General features: G+C 39.0%; 1 protein-coding gene across 5 annotated transcripts in view; it reads left to right on the top strand.

The window, feature by feature from the left end:
- plppr2a (phospholipid phosphatase related 2a) overlaps positions 1 to 22,671 on the top strand; it is a 40,332-nt gene that overhangs the window by 2,701 nt on the left and 14,960 nt on the right. For 4 of the 5 annotated variants that reach the window (XM_052551677.1, XM_052551676.1, XM_052551678.1 and 1 more), the window contains exons 2-3: positions 1,807 to 1,928; positions 8,384 to 8,572. In XM_052551677.1, coding sequence (XP_052407637.1) covers positions 1,860 to 1,928; positions 8,384 to 8,572 — 258 coding nt within the window. In that variant the 5' untranslated portion in view covers positions 1,807 to 1,859. Of the gene's footprint in view, positions 1 to 1,806; positions 1,929 to 8,238; positions 8,573 to 22,671 lie in introns of those variants that run through there. The other variant, XM_052551680.1, reaches the window with a different exon arrangement.

Genomic DNA, 22,671 nt, shown 5'->3' with positions numbered 1-22,671 from the left:
CAGCAAGTAAAACATTAAATTATACCTGTAATGAGTCCATGGCTGGACTGTGGATGTGCAGTCTGAGTCTACACACGAGCAGACCTGCTAGAACATTTCCAGACACATTTCCAGACACTTTACCTGCATGCCTTCTTTTGAAGCTTGAAGCTTGAAGCTTTTTTAGGGGGAAGTCGTGGGCTAATAGTTAGAGGGTTGGACTCCCAATCGAAGGGTTGTGAGTTCGAGTCCCGAGGCCGGCAGGAATTGTGGGTGGGGGGAGTGCATGTACAGTTCTCTCTCCACCTTCAATACCATGACTTAGGTGCCCTTGAGCAAGGCATCGAACCCCCAACTGCTCCCTGGGTGCCACAGCATAAATGGCTGCCCACTGCTCCGGGCGTGCGTGCGTGCGTGCGTGTGTGTGCGCACTTCGGATGGGTTAAATGCAGAGCACAAATTCTGAGTATGGGTCACCATACTTGGCTGAATGTCACTTCACTTTTTTTGGGGAAGTTGTGGCCTAACGGTTAGAGGGTTGGACTCCCAATCGAAGGGTTGTGAGTTCTAGTCTCGGGCCGGACGGAATTGTGGGTGGGGGGAGTGCTTGTACTCTCTCCACCTTCAATACTTCAATACCACGACTTAGGTGCCCTTGAGCAAAGCAACTGCTCCCCGGGCGCCGCAGCATAAATGGCTGCCCACTGCTCTGGGTGTGTGCTCACAGTGTTTGTTTGTGTGTGTGTTCACTGCTCTGTGTGTGTGCATTTCGGATGGGTTAAATGCAGAGCACAAATTCTGAGTATGGGTCACCATTCTTGGCTGAATGTCACTTCACTTTTTTTTCACTTTATCTACATTATTATCGAAACATGTTAACATAACCGAGACTGAAATAAGGCAAGTTATTAAAGAGAGAAAAAAAAAACAATGAGTGAAAGACACCCAGTTTATTCTTAAACCTTCTTCCAGGATGGACGATTTTATTGTTTATTTAGATGAGTCTTACATTAGAGCATGCACATCCCTTTTCTGGATTGGTATTGTTGTTCACTTTAGCTTTAAGACATTAAAACGGCTCATCACATAGACAGACTCTTCAGAAAAAAACATTCCAGTGTTGCCCGGCAACGAGAAAATGTTTAAAAAAATGCTGGTCTGCCAGTTCCGTTTTTTTTTTACATTATCTGAGGACTTGCACACTGACAGATTTAAGATGTTGACCGCTGTGAGCGTAAGGCACACTAAAAGCGGAGGCATGTACTAGATGCTTTCTGTCGCAGAGCTTTAGTGCCTGCCTTCATGTGATATTCATTTCCCTGTCCTGAACTCGGGGGTCTATGCTGTGATGTTCAACAGCCCTGCTGACAAAATGCTGCTCGGTGCAATCACGGACCAATGGAAGTCCAGTCCTAGAGAGTTCTGGGTCCATCTGTTCAGAAATGAATACTAGGATACTATCTAAGTGCTAATTAGATTTGAACTCACTACAAATGGTTGCATCATTTATTCTCAGTAGTGAGCTTAATAAACCGTAAGTCTTGTAGTATTTCAGTATGCCATTTATGTATAAACCTTTTTGGTAATGTAACTGTTAATGGGAATAACCTTGAATATAACGTAAGCTCTCAATATAATATGACTGGACGTTTTTGTTTTCTGGTCACCTGTATACATTTTTAGATTCTACATACTGTAGGGTTAGGGGGTTGTGTTTAATGTAGTCATGCAGAAGGATATCCTTCAGACGTGCAAAGGACTATTAAGATATTTTAATTGCGTTTTCTAGCTCCTGACCTGTTTTTTCCTTTTCTTTCATGTGGGAAGAATAACGTGTGAGTGTGAGAGGAGGAACAGAGCAGAAAGAAGAGGGATCTACAATGGCAGCAGAAGAGAAGCCTGCTGTGAAGAGCAGTAGCTCCATTCTCCCATGTTTCCTGTTTGTGGAGGTGAGTTATCTTCACCCAGAAATGAAAATTAGCCTGTTATTTACTGAGCCTCAAGCCATCCTTGGTGTACATGACCTTCTTCTTTCAGACGAATCCAATCGGAGTTATATTTATGTCTTTGCTCTTCTGAGATTTAACATTGCTGTGGATGGGTGTTTCTGTTCAACAGTCCAAAACACGTTAAATAAAGTGCGCCCATCCTTAATAAAACATGCCTCACATTGCTCTGGGGGGATGAATAATGCATTTTTTGCATGCATTACATGTATTTTTGTAAGAAACATCTTTGCTTCTTTTGCTCCTATAAACAAACTTGTGAGACTAGCATTTTTCAGAGGTGCGCATGTGTTTCGTCATCCGCCGGAATGGCTTCTGCGTATGACAGATAACAGAAGTTAAAAAAAGTGTTTATTACATTTGAAATATGTTCATTTTTCTTACATAATGAGGGGTGGGCAGATTGGCCATTATAGGTTAATCTATATATATAGTCTATAATGGTTACAGCCCCTATCTATCTATAGATGTATAGATACATTATTTCATCTTATTTAGAGCTGATAACAATGACTGACAAAATAAATTGAAGGAATGAAATGGTTTCTATGATTCAGGCTGTTTAAGGAATTTCCAAATGTTACATTTCTAACATGCTTTGTTTCTTGAAGGATGGGTAGATAATGGGCTGAATTGTTTTTGTGTGTGTTATTGTGAGTGTGTGCATCAAAAACACATCACGACACTTGCCTCCGCTGTTGTTACTATGGCTACCAATCAGCTGGATCTCTTTCCTGTGTCTGTATGCTTCTTGTGCTGTATCATTTTTAGATGCTCCCTCTCTCCCACACGTGTAAATCTTCTCTCTCTTTACTTCTTCAGCTTTCTTGCAGTAATACACAGGCCCATGCATTCACACACAGACATACATTATGTGCTCTAGCAACATGCATATACAATTATAATATAAGCAACAGTAATTTTTGCGAAGCAAAAGACAAGGATTGTGAAAGAAAGAAAAAAGTCAATTATAATGTAGCTAGTCTGTAACTGACAGCAATGTAATTTAGATGAATAATTTTAAGTAATGTATTCAGATTTTTTTTAGATTAGTTATGACATAACTTGTTTATAGATTTGAAGGGGTTTATTGTTATAAAAAACAAAGAGAAATCAAATATAAAATCTGGAATCCCTGCATCACATGACATAAAAAACAGCAATTTTCTGTGAGTTTGTGCAAATCATTATTCACTGACTATCTTTCCCTCAGCCGTATCACAGGTATTGTATCATGTTGATGGCAAAGACAGTAAATTTAGATATATGATGACAAAATTTAAATTTTTATGAAATTGACAGTTTTTCCTCAGTAGATTTGAGATTAGGGTTGTACCTCCTATAAACTCCAGAAGAGGGCGCACGACTGCTGCAGGTGTACAACATCAGTTTAGTTTATATTTACATTATTAAATGTTATTAACTTGCAGTGACATTATTAATTATATTATTGAACTATGGATGTGATGATTTGTCTGTGTGTCTCTGTCTGGCTTTGCCCACTGTGTGGTAACTAAGAAAATATCCACAAAGATAGTAAAACCTGATATTAGCTTCATTGTTATGATGGAAACAGTTTAAAAAGTGCTTTAAAATGCATTAAATATTAAACAAGGAAGATTTGAAAAGTAAAGGTAAAACATCTGATCATCAGCCGATCTTTGGCAGTGAGGGAGAGCAGATCTAGTTCCTCTCGTGTCTTTGATAGCAGCATGGAGATTTACAAAGGCGCTGGAAAATGAAAGGAATAAAAACAGATTTTTTTTTTTTTATACGACTGACACTTGAACTGGCAGGTCGCTGATGAGCATTGTGGGAGCTGTGTAGTTTGACTCCGTAGGAGGATAAAAGACTAACAGCGGGAAAGCAGAGAAACACTGTTGCTCTTGACGAATGAAAGAAGAGCAGAGAAGACTTGTAGAAAGGGAGGAAGAGAGGCACTATTGGCAGCGTCCTAAATGACTTGAATTTGCTGGAGCGGCTTCTCAGCGGGATAATGTTTATTTACAGCTGAGAATCCCCTGTGCACATGCTGAAACACAGAATAATAACAGACTGATCACACATCTGCATGCCTGCGGTCTCTTATCAAGACGCTAACTGTGAAGCAACAACAAACATGTTGAAACATTGTTTGTTTTGTGCAGAAAATGTTCGAATATGAGCTGGTTTACTGGTTTTAACTGGTTTAAGATGGTCTCCAAAACTTGCCAAGCTAGTGTTCAGCTAAAAAAGTGTCCTAAACCCTCAACCCTGCCTGCCTAAAGATGTTTGTGGAGAGCAGCTAAGACTGTACTCATTAAAGATCATATTTGTGCATCCATTCATCATCACACAGTACAAGTATAAGGTACATGGCGTTCTTTGGTGCTGTTTAGTTCTGCTCATCATGCAAAATAAAAGGCTGTAATGAGCTATGAATAAAAGGAGAGATGAGCTGTCACTCAAACGAATGAACAGCCTTCAGTGTCTGTCAGTGTGAAGAGAGACAACTCTAAAAATACTCTCAAAGACCAGACGGATTTCAGCCACAATTAGAGCCAAGACATTTGAATGACGCTGAGTTATGACTCATATCTATCTATCTATCTATCTATCTATCTATCTATCTATCTATCTATCTATCTATCTATCTATCTGTCTGTCTGTCTGTCTGTCTGTCTGTCTGTCTGTCTGTCTGTCTGTCTGTCTGTCTGTCTGTCTGTCTGTCTGTCTCTGTCTTCATTTTGTAAGCTATAATTGAAAATAGATATATTTTAAGAAAGCATATATAAAAAAGTAATATAAATGCACATAAAACAAAATAAGTATTATTATTCTTATTATAAATAAAATATATGTATATAAAGTATTTTACAATCAAATGCATTTATGTTACTTTTATAATTAAAATCGAATGAATATAAATAATATTGTTAATGATAACAATATAAATAATATTAATAAAATATAATCAAGTAAAATGCATTTCATTTTGAAATAAGTATAGAATATATTATTATTATTATTATTATTATTATTATTATTATTACTGTAAATCTGTAATAAAAATAAAATTATTGTATTTTCAAATAAACAGTGTGAATATAAATAAAATAAAATTATATATAAATTATAATTAAAATTCAAATGAAAAATCATTTTATTAAAAAACTAGTATAAATAATAATAATAATAAATAATAATTTGCATATTAAAAATGTAAAAAATAAAATAAAAGTAGTATAAATTAAATATGTATGTACTTCTGTCTATCTTTTTAATGCACTGTATATACTATGTCCTAAATATCAGAATTGGAAAATAAATTCTTAGACGTCAGGCTGTAGTTCCTCCAGAGCTGATAATAGCTGCACGCCGCTCTTGAATCCTGAATCAGGAAGAGGTCAGAACGCCCTGAGGAGTCGTACCTTCTCAAACAGGCTGTGAAACAGATTACAGCACATCTGTCATCCTTAATTTATGACAGCGATGAATCTCGTCCTTCTCTCCGCTCTCCTCCAAACACAGTCAAGTGAGTCGTCCGCAGCGCTCCTCCAAACCGTGGAGTCGCCTGTCAGCTTTGCTTACGGTGATGCTGTGGGTAATACGGCGGTGGTCTCTATTGATCTGTCCCAGCTTGTTTGCTGCATGCTCCACAAAAGAGCAGTGCACATATTACAGAGCAAATATTCGTATGCATGACACACATTAACCTGTCTTCTTCTGCTCATGTCTTCCACAGCACATGCGCTCTTTATATAGGTTCCATGATACATTTTAGACTGATTTGATCTTTTATCTCCAGCTAAACTCTCCAGAGCTGAGTGATGTTGAATTTTGCCGGCCGTGGAGAAACATGTTGTCATAGGGAGTATTCCTCCTCCCCTCGCTCTCTAATTAGACTGTTTGAGTGAACACAGAGCCACAGAGTGATTCTGGCACAGTGCGTTTAATGAGCGTTTCACCAACACATGCCAAATGAAAGCAGCATGTTCCAGTTAGTGAGATACTATTTTAAAATTTGAGCTGAATATTTCCAGTGAATTAATGAATGGATGGATGGAAGGACGATCAGATGTGCATGTTATATACTACATGTGCGATCTGTGTTCACATACTCATGATAATAATATGGTGAAAAAACAAATATTGTTAATTAAATATGTACACTACCATTTTTTAAGAAGTCTACAGTATACTGCTCATCAAGACTTTGTGATTGCATTTATTGTGATTAAATACATAAGAAAGAGATTGTATGTGATTGTATCTCTCACCACACAATTGAAAGTATTATATATATTTTTTTAGCATAGTTATTCACCAAAGTACAATACTTACAGTTGCATATGGTTAGCACATCTGCCCCATGCATCAAGCACAACTAATCATCTTAAAGCTCGAGTCTGTCCCCTGGTGGACACATACAGCACTGCACTACACCGAAACTTAGATCTTGTCCTTTTGTCTTCCTTATTTCTATATTTTCTGTAGAGCTGCCTTGGAACAGTGCATATATTTTATATACACTTCTATACACATTTCTGTTTAAATGTTATATTCCGGCTGTTGTGTTTTGGAAACAAAATGTGCTGAATATTTAACCCTGCAATGTTGTGTTCTTCACCATGACAGTTAAATGCAGCATGCGCTGTCTTTCTCTCTTTTTAACTAAGAGAGCCAAGAAAAGCACTGAGAACACTTCAGTGACTCGCGGGTCAGGGTTTGTGTTTGGGTGTGTGTGTGTGTGTGTGTGTGTGTGTGAATGTGGGTGTGTGTGTGGGTAGAGAGATCTGGGTGAGTAATCCAAGCGCATTTTTCACTCTTCAAATAGGAAACGAGTATTATGCACTTGTGGATAAAAAACTGTGTATCTCAAATACAGTGGCCCCAAAATGCTTTTGAACACACGTCACAGTTTAAAAATGTCATTGGAGTAGATAACAAAACATTTTCCTAATTTTCATGTTTGCATTGTGCTTTTGGAGTCTATTCTCCAAGTTCACACTGGTGTTATGGTATTTTATGTCTAAAGTAATGACATTCATGCATTAGCTATCCAGCCATTGTGATACGGGCTGCACAATAAATATATGCACAGCATGTTTTAGAGTGAAGCACTGTGTTCATTTACACATGAGCAGCTCATGATTCAGTGTTTTCAGGGTCTCTGATTGAATCGGTTCACAAGAAATGCTGCCCATTTCTGAATATTATCTAAGTTTGTGTCACTTTAATGTGCATTTGAGAATGAACATAAAAATAAATCAACAACAGAGAAGCTTTACAGTTTTGCAGTTTTCCTCAAAAAAAAAGTTTGGTGATTTAATGTTTGAAAATGAAGAATTTAAGACAGCCCTAAATATTAGAATTTTCCCAGATGTAATGTCAAATATAATTATAATTTGTATTCTTATATTTATAAATTTAATTTAAAAACTTTTTATTTTACAGTGAAATAAATTAATATTTATTTAGCAATTTGCATTTTAATAGCTTTATTTAGTAGCATATATATATATATATATGCTACTAAATAAAATCGCTAATTCCGCAGCTCTAGAGAAATGATTGCGGATTGTTAAAATACTATTTAAGTTGTTCTACAAAAATTCATGTTTATTTGAATCATACTTTTTTTTTTTAATTGTTTGCAAAATACTGTTTTTATTTTACTGTAAAATATTATAATACCAGTATTTTGGTTTGTTTTTGTCACTTTTATAGTTTTCTTTAGTAGCAGGCCTATTATTAGTACTAGTAGTAGTGATAGTAGTAGCAATTTTTATTATTATTATAGCCCTTTTGACATATAACTTCTGCAGTCCTATACAAAGCACAGCAAACATGATTTTCATCACGCATTATTATTAGAAAAATCTTTTTATTTCATTTTTAAACCCCAAATCATGAAAAAAGTAAATAAAATGACATATCTATAACATCTACATATAATTGTGTGTGAAATTTCAGAGTGAAAATAGTTTCCACACCAAATGTTACTCAGTGTTCCTCAAAACCCCTTGGGGTCTCCATAAAGCCTATCCTTAGTTCATTTGCTTATTTTGTGTTTCAAAGGTTGAATGAGGAGCACAGTGTGTCTTGAATGAAGGCGAGCTGCTTTTGAAAGTCGCTAATGAGCGCGTTCACACCCTCGTTGTGTTTCACACACATCCAAAATGTCTCTCTCGGGCACGCGGACACACAACGAGCCGCTCAGCCAATTTGTGTCCATCTCACACTGTCGCTCCCTGCCGGTCCTGCTCTCTCCTCGGTCCTCTCTCCTCTCTCCTCTCTCCGCTCTCCTCTCACTCGCTCCGTGGAGCAGCATGTAGCGCTCTCAGTGTCACGAATCGCGCGCGTCTCTGACTGTCTTGTTCTGTGGTTGTAACGCGTGGATCATGTTTTATTTTCAGCTGGTGATCATGGCAGGCACCGTTCTCCTGGCGTACTACTTCGAATACACGGACACGTTCCCCGTGCACATCCAGGGCTTCTTCTGCTTCGACAAGGCGTTCTCCAAACCTTACCCCGGACCGGAGGAGAGGAGCAACGTTCCTCCTGTGCTTGTGTACTCTCTGGTAGCTGCTATCCCCACTATAACCGTGAGTAACCTGTGTCTTTACATGTCCCTGTGTGCGTGTGGGCAGCGAGGGTGATAAAGGATGAAACATCATTCAGTGTCAGGAGGATGCATGTGCACGTGTGCTTTTGTGTGAGAGAGAGATAATCCAGATCTCACAAACCCTGTCATATTTCACACTGAATGTTTTATATTTAACTGTTTGACTATATTTTTTATACTGCGTATGTATGCATGTCTGTATATTTCTACACTATCACAATTGCGCTAAAAAATTCTTTATATATATTTGTGACATTATTTTCATAACAGTTCCCTAAAAAAATCATTATTGTAAAGCCAAAATAATTAAATTCTCAATACCATAGATTTTACAATAGTATTTTTTTTTATATTGTATTGAGTATTTTTATTACTATACTTATTATTATTATTATTATTATTATTATTATTATTATTATTATTATTATTATTATTATTATTTTATAGTCACATTTCTATTTAATCACACAATTTTTTGCCAAATTATGGAGCATAGTCTGCAAACAAGCACAACAAACTGAATATATATAGCCAAAAGAAGGCTTTATTATATAAAATTATGTCTTATAGGACAAGTTATATATTTTTATATCAGGTATATATTTCATTATAAATATATTTTATAGAATTATAAAAATTATATATTTATTTATTTATTTATTGTTGTCCTTTTGATTGTGGCATTATTTCTGATTAATAAAAAAAATTTACGCCCTACTTTTCATAACTCAAAAAAAAAAAAATCTCATTACCATTCTGGAAAAAATGTATAAAGATAATAATAAATATGCTCTTTAAATTTTAAAAGATTATTTAATAATAATAAAATAAAATGTTACCATTAAAAATAAACCAACATTTATGATATTATTATTATTATAGCAAAATTATAATACATAAATGTTACATATTATAATAATAAATAAAGAAATTTTTACTATTGTAATGAGAATCTACGGAGTCACTATTATTTTAAAATAAAATGTAGAACATTTCTACCATTATTTTAGTGATAAGAATTTGGTGGTATATTGTTATCATGCTGATTTTTTAATAATTTAATAATTTAGTTAATAATTCTGATAATGTTGTGACCTAGACAGACTTTTTGTTCGATTCACCCGGGTGTTTGAAAAATAAATATTTGTTTTTACCTGTTCCTATTCCTCTGTAATTTCTCAGTAGGCAGCAGTGAGATTAAATGCAGGTTTGTTTTGTCTTCTCAGATGTTTCTCCTGTGAATAAGTCTCCAATTATCTAACGTGTCTGAGCTGATTACTCATCAGCATATCAGAGTCTGATATCAAACGTCAAAGATCTCAACATTTCTCATCAAAATCAGTTCCTTCTCACCTTCAGGTTTAAAGTTAATCCCTAAATGAGATTACAGTTTTAATTCAAAGTAATGGAACATGCAGGATCAAAATTATGATTTGAATATAAACTTTATTTTTTTATAACAAGTGGTGCAACAGAATGATTAGATAAACCCTGACTTAATCTAGCTTCAAGCTTAACTCTTACTAGTGCACTTGACCTGATGTTTTAGGAGAAACCTCTGAGATCCAGGTGATACTGAGATGCAGCATAAGAAGGTGTAGACAGCAGCTAGAGCTGGATGTGATGGTTTTACGGGTGTCTCCCTGGCACGCTGTGATCCGGAGGCAACAGATTGTGGGACCACATGGATCTGCCTCCCTCCTTTCCTGAGTCTGCTAGAGCCGTGTGTGGTGCTTCTAGTGTGTGTTTGTGGGCATGTGTTTTTGGGCCAGCAGTAGATCTGAAGCTTGGAGTACGAGCTTCATGTTGAAGCATGCGTGTGAGTGTACTGGCAGAGCCAAAAAAAATCATGCTCACACAGAAAGTACAGCCAACTGAAGATGCATGAAATGGAGGAGTTCTGTTAGATTCATGAATAAGGGAAAGAACAAGGACTCGAGAAAAGCGTAGCAGGGTTGAAACACGCGCAGAGGCTCATTTAGAGATGTTATGACGGCCGGCTGGGGGAATGAGAGAGGGAATGAAATGTGCAACATCTGCTGCTTTTGTCCAGTGGGACACGGTCACTTTCTGGCCAACGCAGAGTAACACGGTCACCCAGATCAGAGAATCATGCATTAAAGACACTACCTGACAAATAACACGGAAATATTTGTCCACGGAAGTCAAGCTCGTCTCAGTGACTGTATAATTATGAATAAAAAGACTCTAGAAATTAAGAGGATAATATGCATGAAGACAAAAAAAAGTTAAAATTACTGCTCTCAAACAATAAACTGTGATTAATCGTATCCAAAATAAGTGTTTTTCTTATATAATATATGTGTATATTAATTATGTATAGGCCTGAATAAATACACAAACGTATACATTTAAGAAAAATGTTATGTTTATATATTAAATATATTTAAATTTTATTTTTATTTAATATTTAAAAGTTTGAAGACAGTAGCTAGGCTGCATGTATTTGATCAAAAACTGTTTTCTATTTGAATATATATCAAAAATATAATGTATTGCTGTGATCAAAGCTGAATTTTCAGTGTCTTCAGTGTCACATGATCTTCAGAAATCACTATAATATGATGATTTACTTATTATCGGTGTTGAAATGATTGTATTGCTTTATATTTTAATGGTAACTGTGATACTTTTTGATAAATGTAAAGTTAAAAATCAGCATGCATTTATAATAGTAAAGACTTTTATAATGTTACTGTAACGAATCATCACTAGACGGGGAATCCATTTTGCAGGCTTTAATGAATAACTCGTGGTCGTACAGGCAGGGATCAGAACCAGCAAACACAATAGTAGAGATAACCAGAATCGTCGTCAAACACAGGCAAAAGATCGGGGTAGCAAGCAATATTCAGAGTCCAATAAACAATCCAAGGTCAAGAGGCAGGCAGCAATGGTTCAAGAGACGGTAGACAAACAGAACTGGTAAACAGGAAATCAAACACGGGAAATAACGCTTGGAAATGTCAGCCGGAGCAAAACAAGACTTCGCGTTAAACTGATGTGGTTGTGCAGCTTATATAGCAGTACTCATGAGCTGCACCTGTGTGGTGATCAGAGTCCAATGCATGGGGTAGATGGGAAGTGTAGTTGTGAGTGAGTGCGTGAGTGTCAATATTCCGGAGATGGAGCCCTCTGCTGGCCAGTAGGGGGAATCACGGGGTTCGTCTCCGTGACAGTTACAAAAGTTTTGTCACTTTTGATCAATTTATGCGTTCTTGTTCAATAAAAGTACTAATTTCGGTAACACTTTAGAATAATGGTCCATTAGTTCATGTTAGGGTGCTTTCACACCTGCCTCATTTAGTTCGGTTGAATCGTACCAGAGTTCGTTTCCCCCTTTGGTACGTTTGGGCATATGAGAAAGCAGCAGTCGCACTCGGGTGCGGACTAAAAGCGGACCAAACAAGCGTACCGAGACCTGCTTGAAGAGGTGGTCTCGGTACGCTTTCAAACGAACTCTGGAGCAGTTCGTTTGTGGTGAGAATGTGATCCGACCTCGAACAGACCCAACTGCAAAAAGTACTGATCATTTTTGGACTAAACCAGCTGCCGTGGTCAGCTGCGTTGTGCATTATGGGATAAGGAAGTGTTTGTTGACAGTTTGCACTTTAGCATGGCAGCTCGTGGACAAACTTGGAGTAGTGAGGAGGTGCGAAGCCTTATAGAAATTTGGTCAGATGACCATGAGCATGTCAGAGTTAAGAAGAATGAATGCACGCCTCCGCTTGAAGTTACGAGCGATTCCCGCTTGCCGTTTGCAGTGCATTAGAACGTTGTTTTCAAGCCGCATCCGCGCTTCATTATAGAAATGTATTTTTTGCATATTGTGGTGTATACAAACAATGTAATAGATTATGGCCAGGGACAAAACCAGCTCGCGCAGCCGTGTAGTTGTGTTGTCTCCAGTGTTGTTTTGCTGGCTTTTCCTCTTTTGTTGGAATTTTCCCACACGTAAATTCTGACCAATCGAAAAGCAGTTTAGGAAATACGTCATGGCCAATGAGTGATGTAGATGTTGTCATGTGACTGCATTTTGGTTTGTTTCAACTGGTACGGACCAAAACAATCAGTGTGGTGTGAAAAGGAACCAAAAAAGCTGAAAAATGCTACAATGTATAATTGTTTGCCGTTGGTTCGGACCAAATGAATCGAACTAGACATGTGAAAGCACCCTTAGTTAACTACTTTATTTAACATGATCTAAGCAAGAACAATCCTTCGACAGCATTTAATAATCTTAGTTAATGTTAATTTTAACATTTACTAATGCAGTATTGAAATCAAAAGTTGTGCTTGTTAACATTAGTTAATACACTGTGAATAAGCATGAACTAACAATGAATAACTGTATTTTCATTAACTAACATTAAAAAAGATAAATACAGTAATACATGTATTGTTCATTGTTTGTTCATGCTAATTAATGAATTAATGAACATTAACTAATGGACCATTATAATAAAGTGTTACACTAATTTCTTAAGAATAAAAACCTTACATAACAAATATTTGTACAGTAGTAGATATTCATATAAATTAAAGTATTTGAATATTATGGTATCATAGTATTGACAAACAAAGTGTTCATCAGAAAGCAGACAGCGCTGCCCTTGTGATGTGGCACTGGTTGACACCATCAAACATACATCCTCTGTGTGTTATTGTCACGGAAAAGAAGACTGGATGCAAAAGCAAGTTAATATCTCTTTAAATAGAGCTTTAGCTGAGTCCGTGAAGTAACCGTGGCTGAAGTGAAGAACGAGGAAGACCAGAAGGAATATCCACAGGAACAGACAGGCAACAGGAAACAGCGACGAGTAATCCAGAGCAGGGACAACACTACGAGAGACACGAACAACACCAGGACTCCAACAAACGATCTGACAAACATGAGACGAAAGACAAGGCGTTAATATAGGCAAGATGTAATAAGCCGCAGCTGCCGCTGATCAGTAATCAGCGGCGACGCCCACACAGAACAATCAGGTGATACACCTGAGTCGCCAGGGAACAGTCCAGAATACGGTTAACCGAATAGGTTGGTTCCCCGTCTACGAGTCGCGGCGGTGGAGGAACCGGTGCAGGCGGATTAAGCGGTGAATGAAAAACTGGTTTAATTTTGGAAACATGAAAGGCGGGATGAATCCTCCTGTATGCTGGAGGCATATCCTCCTGTACGCTGGAGGCAATTTGAGGCGGACTGCCACTGGACTAATGATTTTGGTGACAGTAAACGGGCCAATGAATTTGGGAGCAAGTTTATTAGCAACGGAGCGGAGCGGAATATTCTTAGTAGAAAGCCACACTTTTTGACCAACGATGTATACGGATGGCTTTGACCGGTGGCGATCGGTTTTAGCCTTGGTGCGCGCCCTCACCTGCAACAGAATCTCACGGGCTCTGTTCCAGGTGCGGCGGCACCTCTGGACAAAGGCGTGGGCAGAGGGGACCGCAACTTCGGATTCCAGACTGGGAAAAACAGGTGGCTGGCAACTTAAGGTAGATTCAAACGGGGAGAGGCCCATAGAAGACACTGGTAACAAGTTATGTGCGTACTCAATCATAGAGAGTTGTTGACTCCAGGAGGAAGGATTCTTGGACGCCAAACATTGCAACATATGCTCTAAATCCTGGTTGGCTCTCTCGGTCTGACCATTGGTCTGGGGATGGAACCCAGAGGAAAGACTAACCGTTGCCCCCAGCAACTTACAAAACTCCTGCCAGAATTTGGACACGAACTGGGGCCCCCTGTCAGAAACCACATCCACTGGGAGGCCATGTATCCGGAAGATGTGGTCAATGACAGCGACCGCTGTCTCCTTGGCAGAAGGTAATTTGGCCAAGGGTATGAAATGGGTCGCCTTCGAGAACCGGTCCACAATGGTCAAAACAACTGTATACCCTTGGGAGGGTGGGAGGGCGGTGACAAAATCTAGCACGATGTGGGACCAGGGTCTCGAAGGGACCGACAGCGGTTGGAGTAACCCATCTGGAGGACGGTTGGAAGTCTTACCAGTGGCGCAAACCGAGCAAGCCAAAACAAAATTGCGGATGTCGCGAGCCATGCCTGGCCACCAGAATCGTTGCTTGACCAAACATCTGGTTCGATTAACCCCTGGATGGCAAGCTATGTTAGAGCAATGACCCCACTTAATGACGCAGGACCTTAACTCATCCGGCACAAATAAACGGTTCGGTGGGCATGCGGGCGGAGGCATTACGCCTTCTAAGGCCGCCAGGACCTTCGATTCGACCTCCCATGTCAGAGTGGAGACCACTAATGTCTCAGGAAGAATACACTTGGGAGTGGACGGGCGTTCGGACGGACCAAAAATACGAGAAAGAACATCGGGCTTGATGTTTTTGGAGCCCGGGGGGTACGATAGAGTAAAATCAAAACGACCGAAAAAAAGTGCCCACCGAGCCTGCCTGGAATTGAGCCTTTTAGCTGATCGTATATACTCTGAGTTCTTGTGATCAGTCCAAACGATAAAGGGCACCCCCGAACCCTCTAACCAGTGACGCAACTCCTCTAACACTAATTTGACCGCCAACAACTCTCTGTTACCAATATCATAATTACACTCCGCGGGAGATAAACGGTGAGAGTAAAACGCGCAAGGGTGCATCTTGTTATCTGAGGGAGACCGCTGGGAAAGAACTGCTCCTACCCCCACCTCTGACGCATCGACCTCCACCACGAACTGACGTGATGGATCAGGGGCAATCAGAATGGGAGCTGAAACGAAGTGACTCTTCAGTTTAGCAAATGCAGCCTCGGCTGCATCTGACCACCTGAAGGCCGTCTGGGGGAGGTCAAGGCAGTCAGAGGTGCGGCTAGTTGGCTGAAGTTGCGAATAAAATGCCGGCAGAAATTGGCGAACCCCAGAAACCGCTGTAGGGCCTTACGGGAATCTGGACTTGGCCAATCCACCAGAGCCTTAACCTTGTCAAGATCAATGCGAATTCCCTCAGACGAGACGATGTACCCTTGGAAGGAAACAGATTGTGCATGAAATTCGCATTTCTCCGCCTTGACAAAAAGACCATTCTCTAAAAGCCGCTGAAGCACTCGTCTGACGTGTTGAACATGTTCCTGGAGAGACGAAGAAAATATCAATATGTCATCCAGGTAGACATATATGAACTGATCAACCATGTCTCTCAACAAATCATTGATGAGTGCCTGGAAGACTGCAGGCGAGTTGGAAAGCCCGAAGGGCATAACCAAGTATTCAAAGTGCCCTCTGGGGGTGTTAAAAGCGGTCTTCCACTCATCTCCCTCCCTGATGCGGACCAAATGATAAGCATTACGCAAGTCCAATTTAGTGAAGACGGATGCTCCATGCAACCTCTCGAAGGCCGAAGACATCAACGGCAAAGGATAGGTATTCTTAACCGTGATGTTGTTCAGCCCCCGGTAATCAATACAAGGTCGCAAGGAACCGTCCTTCTTCCCCACAAAAAAGAACCCCGCCCCCGCTGGAGAAGAGGAAGGGCGAATGACCTTGGCTGCCAGAGAATCCGAAATGTATTTCTCCATGGCCTCCCTCTCGGGAACAGACAAAGAGTATAATTTGCCCTTCGGCAGAGACTTACCTGGCACTAGGTCTATCGCACAATCGTAGGGACGATGTGGAGGGAGAGAAGCAGCCCGGGACTTACTGAACACCTCCTTCAGGTCGAGGTACTCCTTGGGCACATTAGACAGATCCGCAGTCTCATCCTGCAAAACAGAAACAGACACCGTGGAACAAGCAGACAAAAGACTTCCTGAGCCATGGGTGGCCCAGGACGATGGGAGCGTGAGTCCATGAGAAGGAACTGAGTCTCTTCAGAGTGGTTACCAGAGGTGATGAGTGTGATGAAATCCGTGATGTGTGAGAGAGTAGGTAGTGACTGTCCATTGAGTGCGCTGACGGAAATGGGGTGCTCGAGGGAGGAAGTGGAGATGCCATGTTGCTGAGCGAAGTTGTAATCCATGAAATTGCCCTCGGCCTCGGAATCCAGAAGTGCACTGCAGGTGACGTCGTTGGTGGCCCATCTCAGTCTTACCGGAAGGAGGGTAGATGGTGAGGACTTCTCGGCAGAGATCCCGCCCGATAGTTGCCTCGAGTTTACTAACGGACCTGGTCTTTTACCGGGCAGTGTCTAACGAGATGACCAGATGTTCCACAGTAGAGGCAAAGTCCCAGGGACCTCCGCCGTTCCCTCTTCTCCCGGGAAAGCCATGCTCTCCCCACCTGCATGGGCTCAGGATCGGATGCTGGGCTGACCGCATCCACCGGACTGGCTCAAAGACCGCTGCATCATTCTCCAGACTCCTCCATAGCCTCCACTCGTCGAAGGCGTGAATCAACACATAATGCCAGCTCTACCAGGCCATTAAAAGGTCGAACACCCTCCTCATCTCGGCGGCGAGTGACGTGAACGAGGAGCAGCAAGGATCACGGTTCTCCCAAACTGCCGTTCCCCACAGCGCCACCTTCCCCGTGAGTAGCGTGAGCACGAATGCCACTTTGGACTCCTCCCTCTCAAACGTACGGGGCTGTAAAGTGAAGTGAAGAGAAAATTTGTTGAGGAATGCTCTACAAAAGTCAGGCTCACCGGAATACGTCTGTGGCACGGGGAGGCGGGGCTCCAAGATCTCCCGTTGTTCTGAAGGCGGTGGGGAAACGGTCGGCGGGGCTGGCGCAGTGGGAGCGCAAAGTTGTTGCATCTGTTGGGAGAGCTCAGACACCTGTGTTACCAGCGCCTGGACGGCGCGTCCGGTGGAAGAGATGCTCTCCTGCTGCTGATGCATTCGAGTTATGCTGTGGCTGATGAACTCGGTGAAAGCCGCTGAACTCGCTGCATCCATGATGAAGGTCAGATCGTTCTGTCACGGGAAAGAAGACTGGATGCAAAAGCAAGTTAATATCTCTTTTAATAGAGCTTTAGCTGATAAAGTCAGATGTTCCAGAAATGACAAGACAAACAAGCAGCAGGAGAGATGGCAACACAGGGACCTTGATGGGCGATGGTGTCCGTGGTGAGTGCAGTCCGTGAAGTAACCATGGCTGAAGTGAAGAACGAGGAAGACCAGAAGGAATATCCACAGGAACAGACAGGCAACAGGAAACAGCGACGAGTAATCCAGAGCAGGGACAACACTACGAGAGACACGAACAACACCAGGACTCCAACAAACGATCTGACAAACATGAGACGAAAGACAAGGCGTTAATATAGGCAAGATGTAATAAGCCGCAGCTGCCGCTGATCAGTAATCAGCGGCGACGCCCAAACAGAACAATCAGGTGATACACCCTGCAACCTACACACAGATAACAAGATGACACCATATATCTATGAACTGTGACAGTTATAGTGTCCGTGTCAGCATATTACAGAGATGTTCTGATTGGCCTGAGCTCTATAAAGTCATATTCAGTCATCGTAGGAGAGAGAGGAGATGTCCACATCATTCTCTGGAGGTCTCATGCACTTTAATTAAACTCATCCATCATCAGAGCTATTCCCTTCATCACTGACTACACACTAGGTCACTCATTCATAGTATGTCTGTTATAATGCTCTTTCAGTGAAAATTCAGTTCATCAGTTACAGAATTTGATCTGTATCTATCCTTACTGCAATAAAATATTAACATTATTGCTATATAAATAAAAGTTATTATAAATAAATATGTGACAACTTTCAATATTTTATGTATGTTTTGCAAAAATCAAACAAATGTTATATATCTATCTATCCATCCATCCATCCATATATATATATACAGTATACCAGTATAATATTATGACTTGTTGTTGTTATTGATCATAATACTACTAATAATAATAATAATAAGAAGAAGAACAGGAAGAATAGGAATAATATTGTTTGGATTTTTATTAGTGGTTATTTTCATTTATTAATTTATTTGTATATTATTAATATTTATAAATTGCATTGTTAGTGATAATAATAATATCTATCTAGATAGATTGTCTCATTCAATAAATCAAATAAAAATAAATAAATAAAACAATGAAAAATTAATTACAGTGTGTGGACTATATATATGACACTAAGATAATAATTAATAACTTGTTTATTAATGTTTATAATTTTAATTGTTGTTAATAATAATAATAATAAATCTAAAATAAAATCTGTAATAAAACTTCCCTCACACGGCTCCAGGGGGTGAATAAAGGCCCCCTGTGGTGAATCCATGCTTTTGTAAGATAAATATCCAGATTTAGAACGTAATAAACATTTATTTTTCTCATTTCTGCTGACTGTTGTGAACCAGACGGCGTGCAGGTGGATGTTGTAGTTCGTCAGCATTGTGTGGTTAGTGACAGTCGTGGGGAGAGAACAAAACAAAACGCTGGTCACGAATTAGAAGCACAAAATGAGCATTTGTAGAAGGATTTCGAAATAAGCCAAGATAAGACTGGTTTTCCTTTGCTCCTACATCTCCCAGAGGAGAAGAAAACAAAAATTATGACTTTATTCCACAATTTCAACAATTCAACATCACTCAAACTGCCGAAACACTTCAGTGTCAGCTGCATACACATAGAAACAGCGCATCCTTGTGGCGTGGATGATACAGAAGAGCATATGGTGATGTGGAGAAATACAGAGGAGACTGTTGACAGAAGAAATGTTGAATAAAGTCATTATTTTTGTTTTCTTCTCTTACAAATAGTATTTGCGTCGCTTCATAATGTTATGGTTGAACCACTGATAGCAGATGGACTATTCTGATGATGCTTTTCATACTTTTCTGGGCCTTGACACTGTTGTTGGCAGTCTGTGGGCAGTCACAATGAAATGGGTGCTACCCAATGAAAGGTTTGGAAGAGCAAGGACAATTTTTAATATAACTCAGATCGAATTATCCTGAGAGAAGAAAGTCACATACACTTCAGATTCTTCGAGGGTGAGTAGAAGATGGACGAATTTTCATTCTTGGGTGAACTAACACTTTAATTATGCTTTCTTGTTTCTAATTATTTCCATGTATTATTATATTTGTTATTATTAACAACAACAATACAAATAATAAACATTATTTTCACTCTCAACGTACAGCAGCTAATACTGTGACTGTGACTAATACTGTGCACTTTCCAGAGCCGGCCAAGCCACTAAGCGACCCTTGCAATTGCAAAGGGCCCCGTGGCCAGCAGAGGGCCCCCTTGAGTCACTGCTATATAGTGGGTGAAAAAAAACATACAACAAAAGTAACATAAAATAAATAAATAAAAAGAAATGTGCCTACAGGGCTCTTTATCAGGCATCATGATAAGCACAGTTTACAGTTTAAGCACGAAAAACGACAAAAGAAAAGGCTGGAAGAAGAGAAGAAGCAAGAAGATAAAGGTACGTAAACCTGTAGGCTTAATTTTCCGATACCTGTATAGATAATCTACAGTCTAAAAGTCTTATATTGGGATGCAAACACTTACAGCGCGCTTTTCGGCGCCTCCCGCTTTTTTTCGTCATTTTGGGTGACTTGGATCTGAGAGGGTCCGTCTGATTATAATTTCACGAAGTCATCTGAAGCCATTCCATAGCTTAATGTGAGGGACAGAAGACTATTTACATCATTAAAGTTTACGGAAACTCGTTTTTCCTCGTCAATCATTCTCCATTCAGTAAGGTTATTCAAACGGCGCGCATGCCTCGTGCATGGTAAAACTCTCTTCAATATATGATATATTCACATTATAATATGCTTGATCTGTAGATAAAAGGCTGTGGATTTGCATAAGATGACTTTATTTTGTGTATTTGTATTTTATGTTTGTTGCTGTTTTTAAACGACTCGCTACCGTGTGTAGTGATAGATCACGGACACATCACAAGGACTATGAAAAGGCATCAAACACACACTAACTGGAATTTAAAACTGTGAAGAAACAAATGATCAATAAACTGTTGGACAGATATACATTAGGATTTGTGCGCTCGACATTTCTTCGCTTTGTGCCGTGAACTTTTAAATGCGCAATTGAGCAGCGCAGCGCTGCACACTGTGACTCCATGTTAAAGAAAATAGTCCGCTCCACGTCCATAGCAACGCTCTGTTTATGGCAATGGTGTGTTCTACTTCGCAGCGGTCTGTTATTAAGAAATAACAAACCGCATTCTACATTGGGATTCAACCAAGCCATGTAATAAATGCTAATAACATAATACTTTTCCTGGTTCACAACACAGTATTCAGTTCTATTTGCTCTATTTCATTTAAATTCTATATAAAGGCTGTTGTTTGTGCCTCTTAAACTCTGGTGTCAATTAAAAATGTTTATTTTATGGTCAGTGAAAATCACTTTATCAGTCTTTTTATTCAGCAAGTTCATCAGTGTGTGTTCGTTGCACTGCGCTGCCATTCAGCTCAGTGGTATCATAATTTTCCTGTTAGACATCAAACATGGAACTCAACTCAAGAACTCAAGGTCTTTTATTGTCATTCTGTACATGTTGCCACATAAGAACGAAATACTTACTCAGGGCCAGCAGCGTAAAAAAGATAATTAACATACAGCATACATAGAATAATTAAAACATAATTTAATAGACTAAAAAATTTAAAAATAACATAGTAGATATAATATGTACAGTATAGTTACAAGGTAGTCATTAATTTCTGTAGGCCTTACTTAAAACGGTCAAAGGGGCCTCAAACCAATTTTGCTTAGGGCCCCCAAAGGTCTAGGGCCGGCTCTGGCACTTTCACACGATCTAACACTGGCTCTATCACGTTTCTAAAATCTGATAAGAAACTCGTTGACAGAAGCTCAGTGTCTGATTGATATCATGTTTGTTTCACGAGCTTGCGGGTCAGATGTGAAAGCCCATGTGTTTGTGGCATTTGAGCCCTGCATCATTGAGAGCTTTTATTTGCAGCTAAGATGAATTCTAGCAGAGTGTTTCTTTCTCAATAGTCCAGAGAAATGCTCTTCTCAAGGAAGGATCAAAATCATAATGATTCAGATACACTCACACATGTTGTGTAACTCATAATGAGGGCAGTGAGATGTTGGTTTAGTCTGGTTCGCTCTCATAATGTCGATATGATTCATGAACACAGGGTAGAAGAAGATCTTTGAAGAAACATTTTCAACATCACTCATGTCTGAAATGGGTTTTCTTTCCCAAACAGTCCCGCAGTTTCACCATCTTCTGACTAATCCATCGTATATAGGGACAGTCAGATCTATATATGACATTATTTACAAATACTAAAGTGTTTTTACTTTAATAATCAATGAAATTATTACATATATATGTGTATAAATAAATATATATATATATATATATATATATATATATATATATATATATATATATATATATATATATATATATATATAATATTTAATAAATGTAGAAAAATTTAAATAAGTATTTTTTTATTTCATTGATGGATGAAAAAGCAGTACACAGTGAATTTAATTATAATAATAATATTAATAATAAGTATATTTGTATTTTTAAATATATAACATTTAATAACACTATTTATTATATTTTTGTATTATTTATTAAGTATAATATATATAATATATAGATATAGATATAGATATATCAAAGTAAGTTTAGTTTCACTCATGAAAAATGTTGTGTTTTTTTTTAAGGCTTTTGGAAATTCTCTGGTCAATTCTGGCTTGCAGATGAGTATATAATACATCAAATGAGACAGAAAAGTGTCTGAAAGAGTGTTTGCAGTGTGGATGATTAATTTGAAGGGAATGTGAGAACAAGAGACTGTTAGCATGAGTGATACAGACTGATGAAAGAAAGTCAGAGATAAACACCATCTCTACACTGCATGATCAAAAGAGCGAGCTAATACTGAATGTCAAAAAGAAGCTGTTAATTATTCATTATGTGCTTCTCTATAAGTTTTTTTTCTTTTCTTTTTTTTTCAGAACAATTAATTGAACCTTTAGCCCAAACTGAGAAAAAAACATGCAATTTGGTGCAATTGCATGATATTTGTATGGGCAAAAATTATTAAATATGGCCTTAAAGCTGCAGTAGGTAACTTTT

The sequence above is a fragment of the Carassius gibelio genome, chromosome B3 (genome assembly GCF_023724105.1).
Source record: "Carassius gibelio isolate Cgi1373 ecotype wild population from Czech Republic chromosome B3, carGib1.2-hapl.c, whole genome shotgun sequence".
Taxonomy (NCBI): Eukaryota; Metazoa; Chordata; class Actinopteri; order Cypriniformes; family Cyprinidae; genus Carassius; species Carassius gibelio.
Note: the sequence above shows the minus strand (reverse complement) of the source record. Positions and strands in the feature narration are given on the sequence as shown.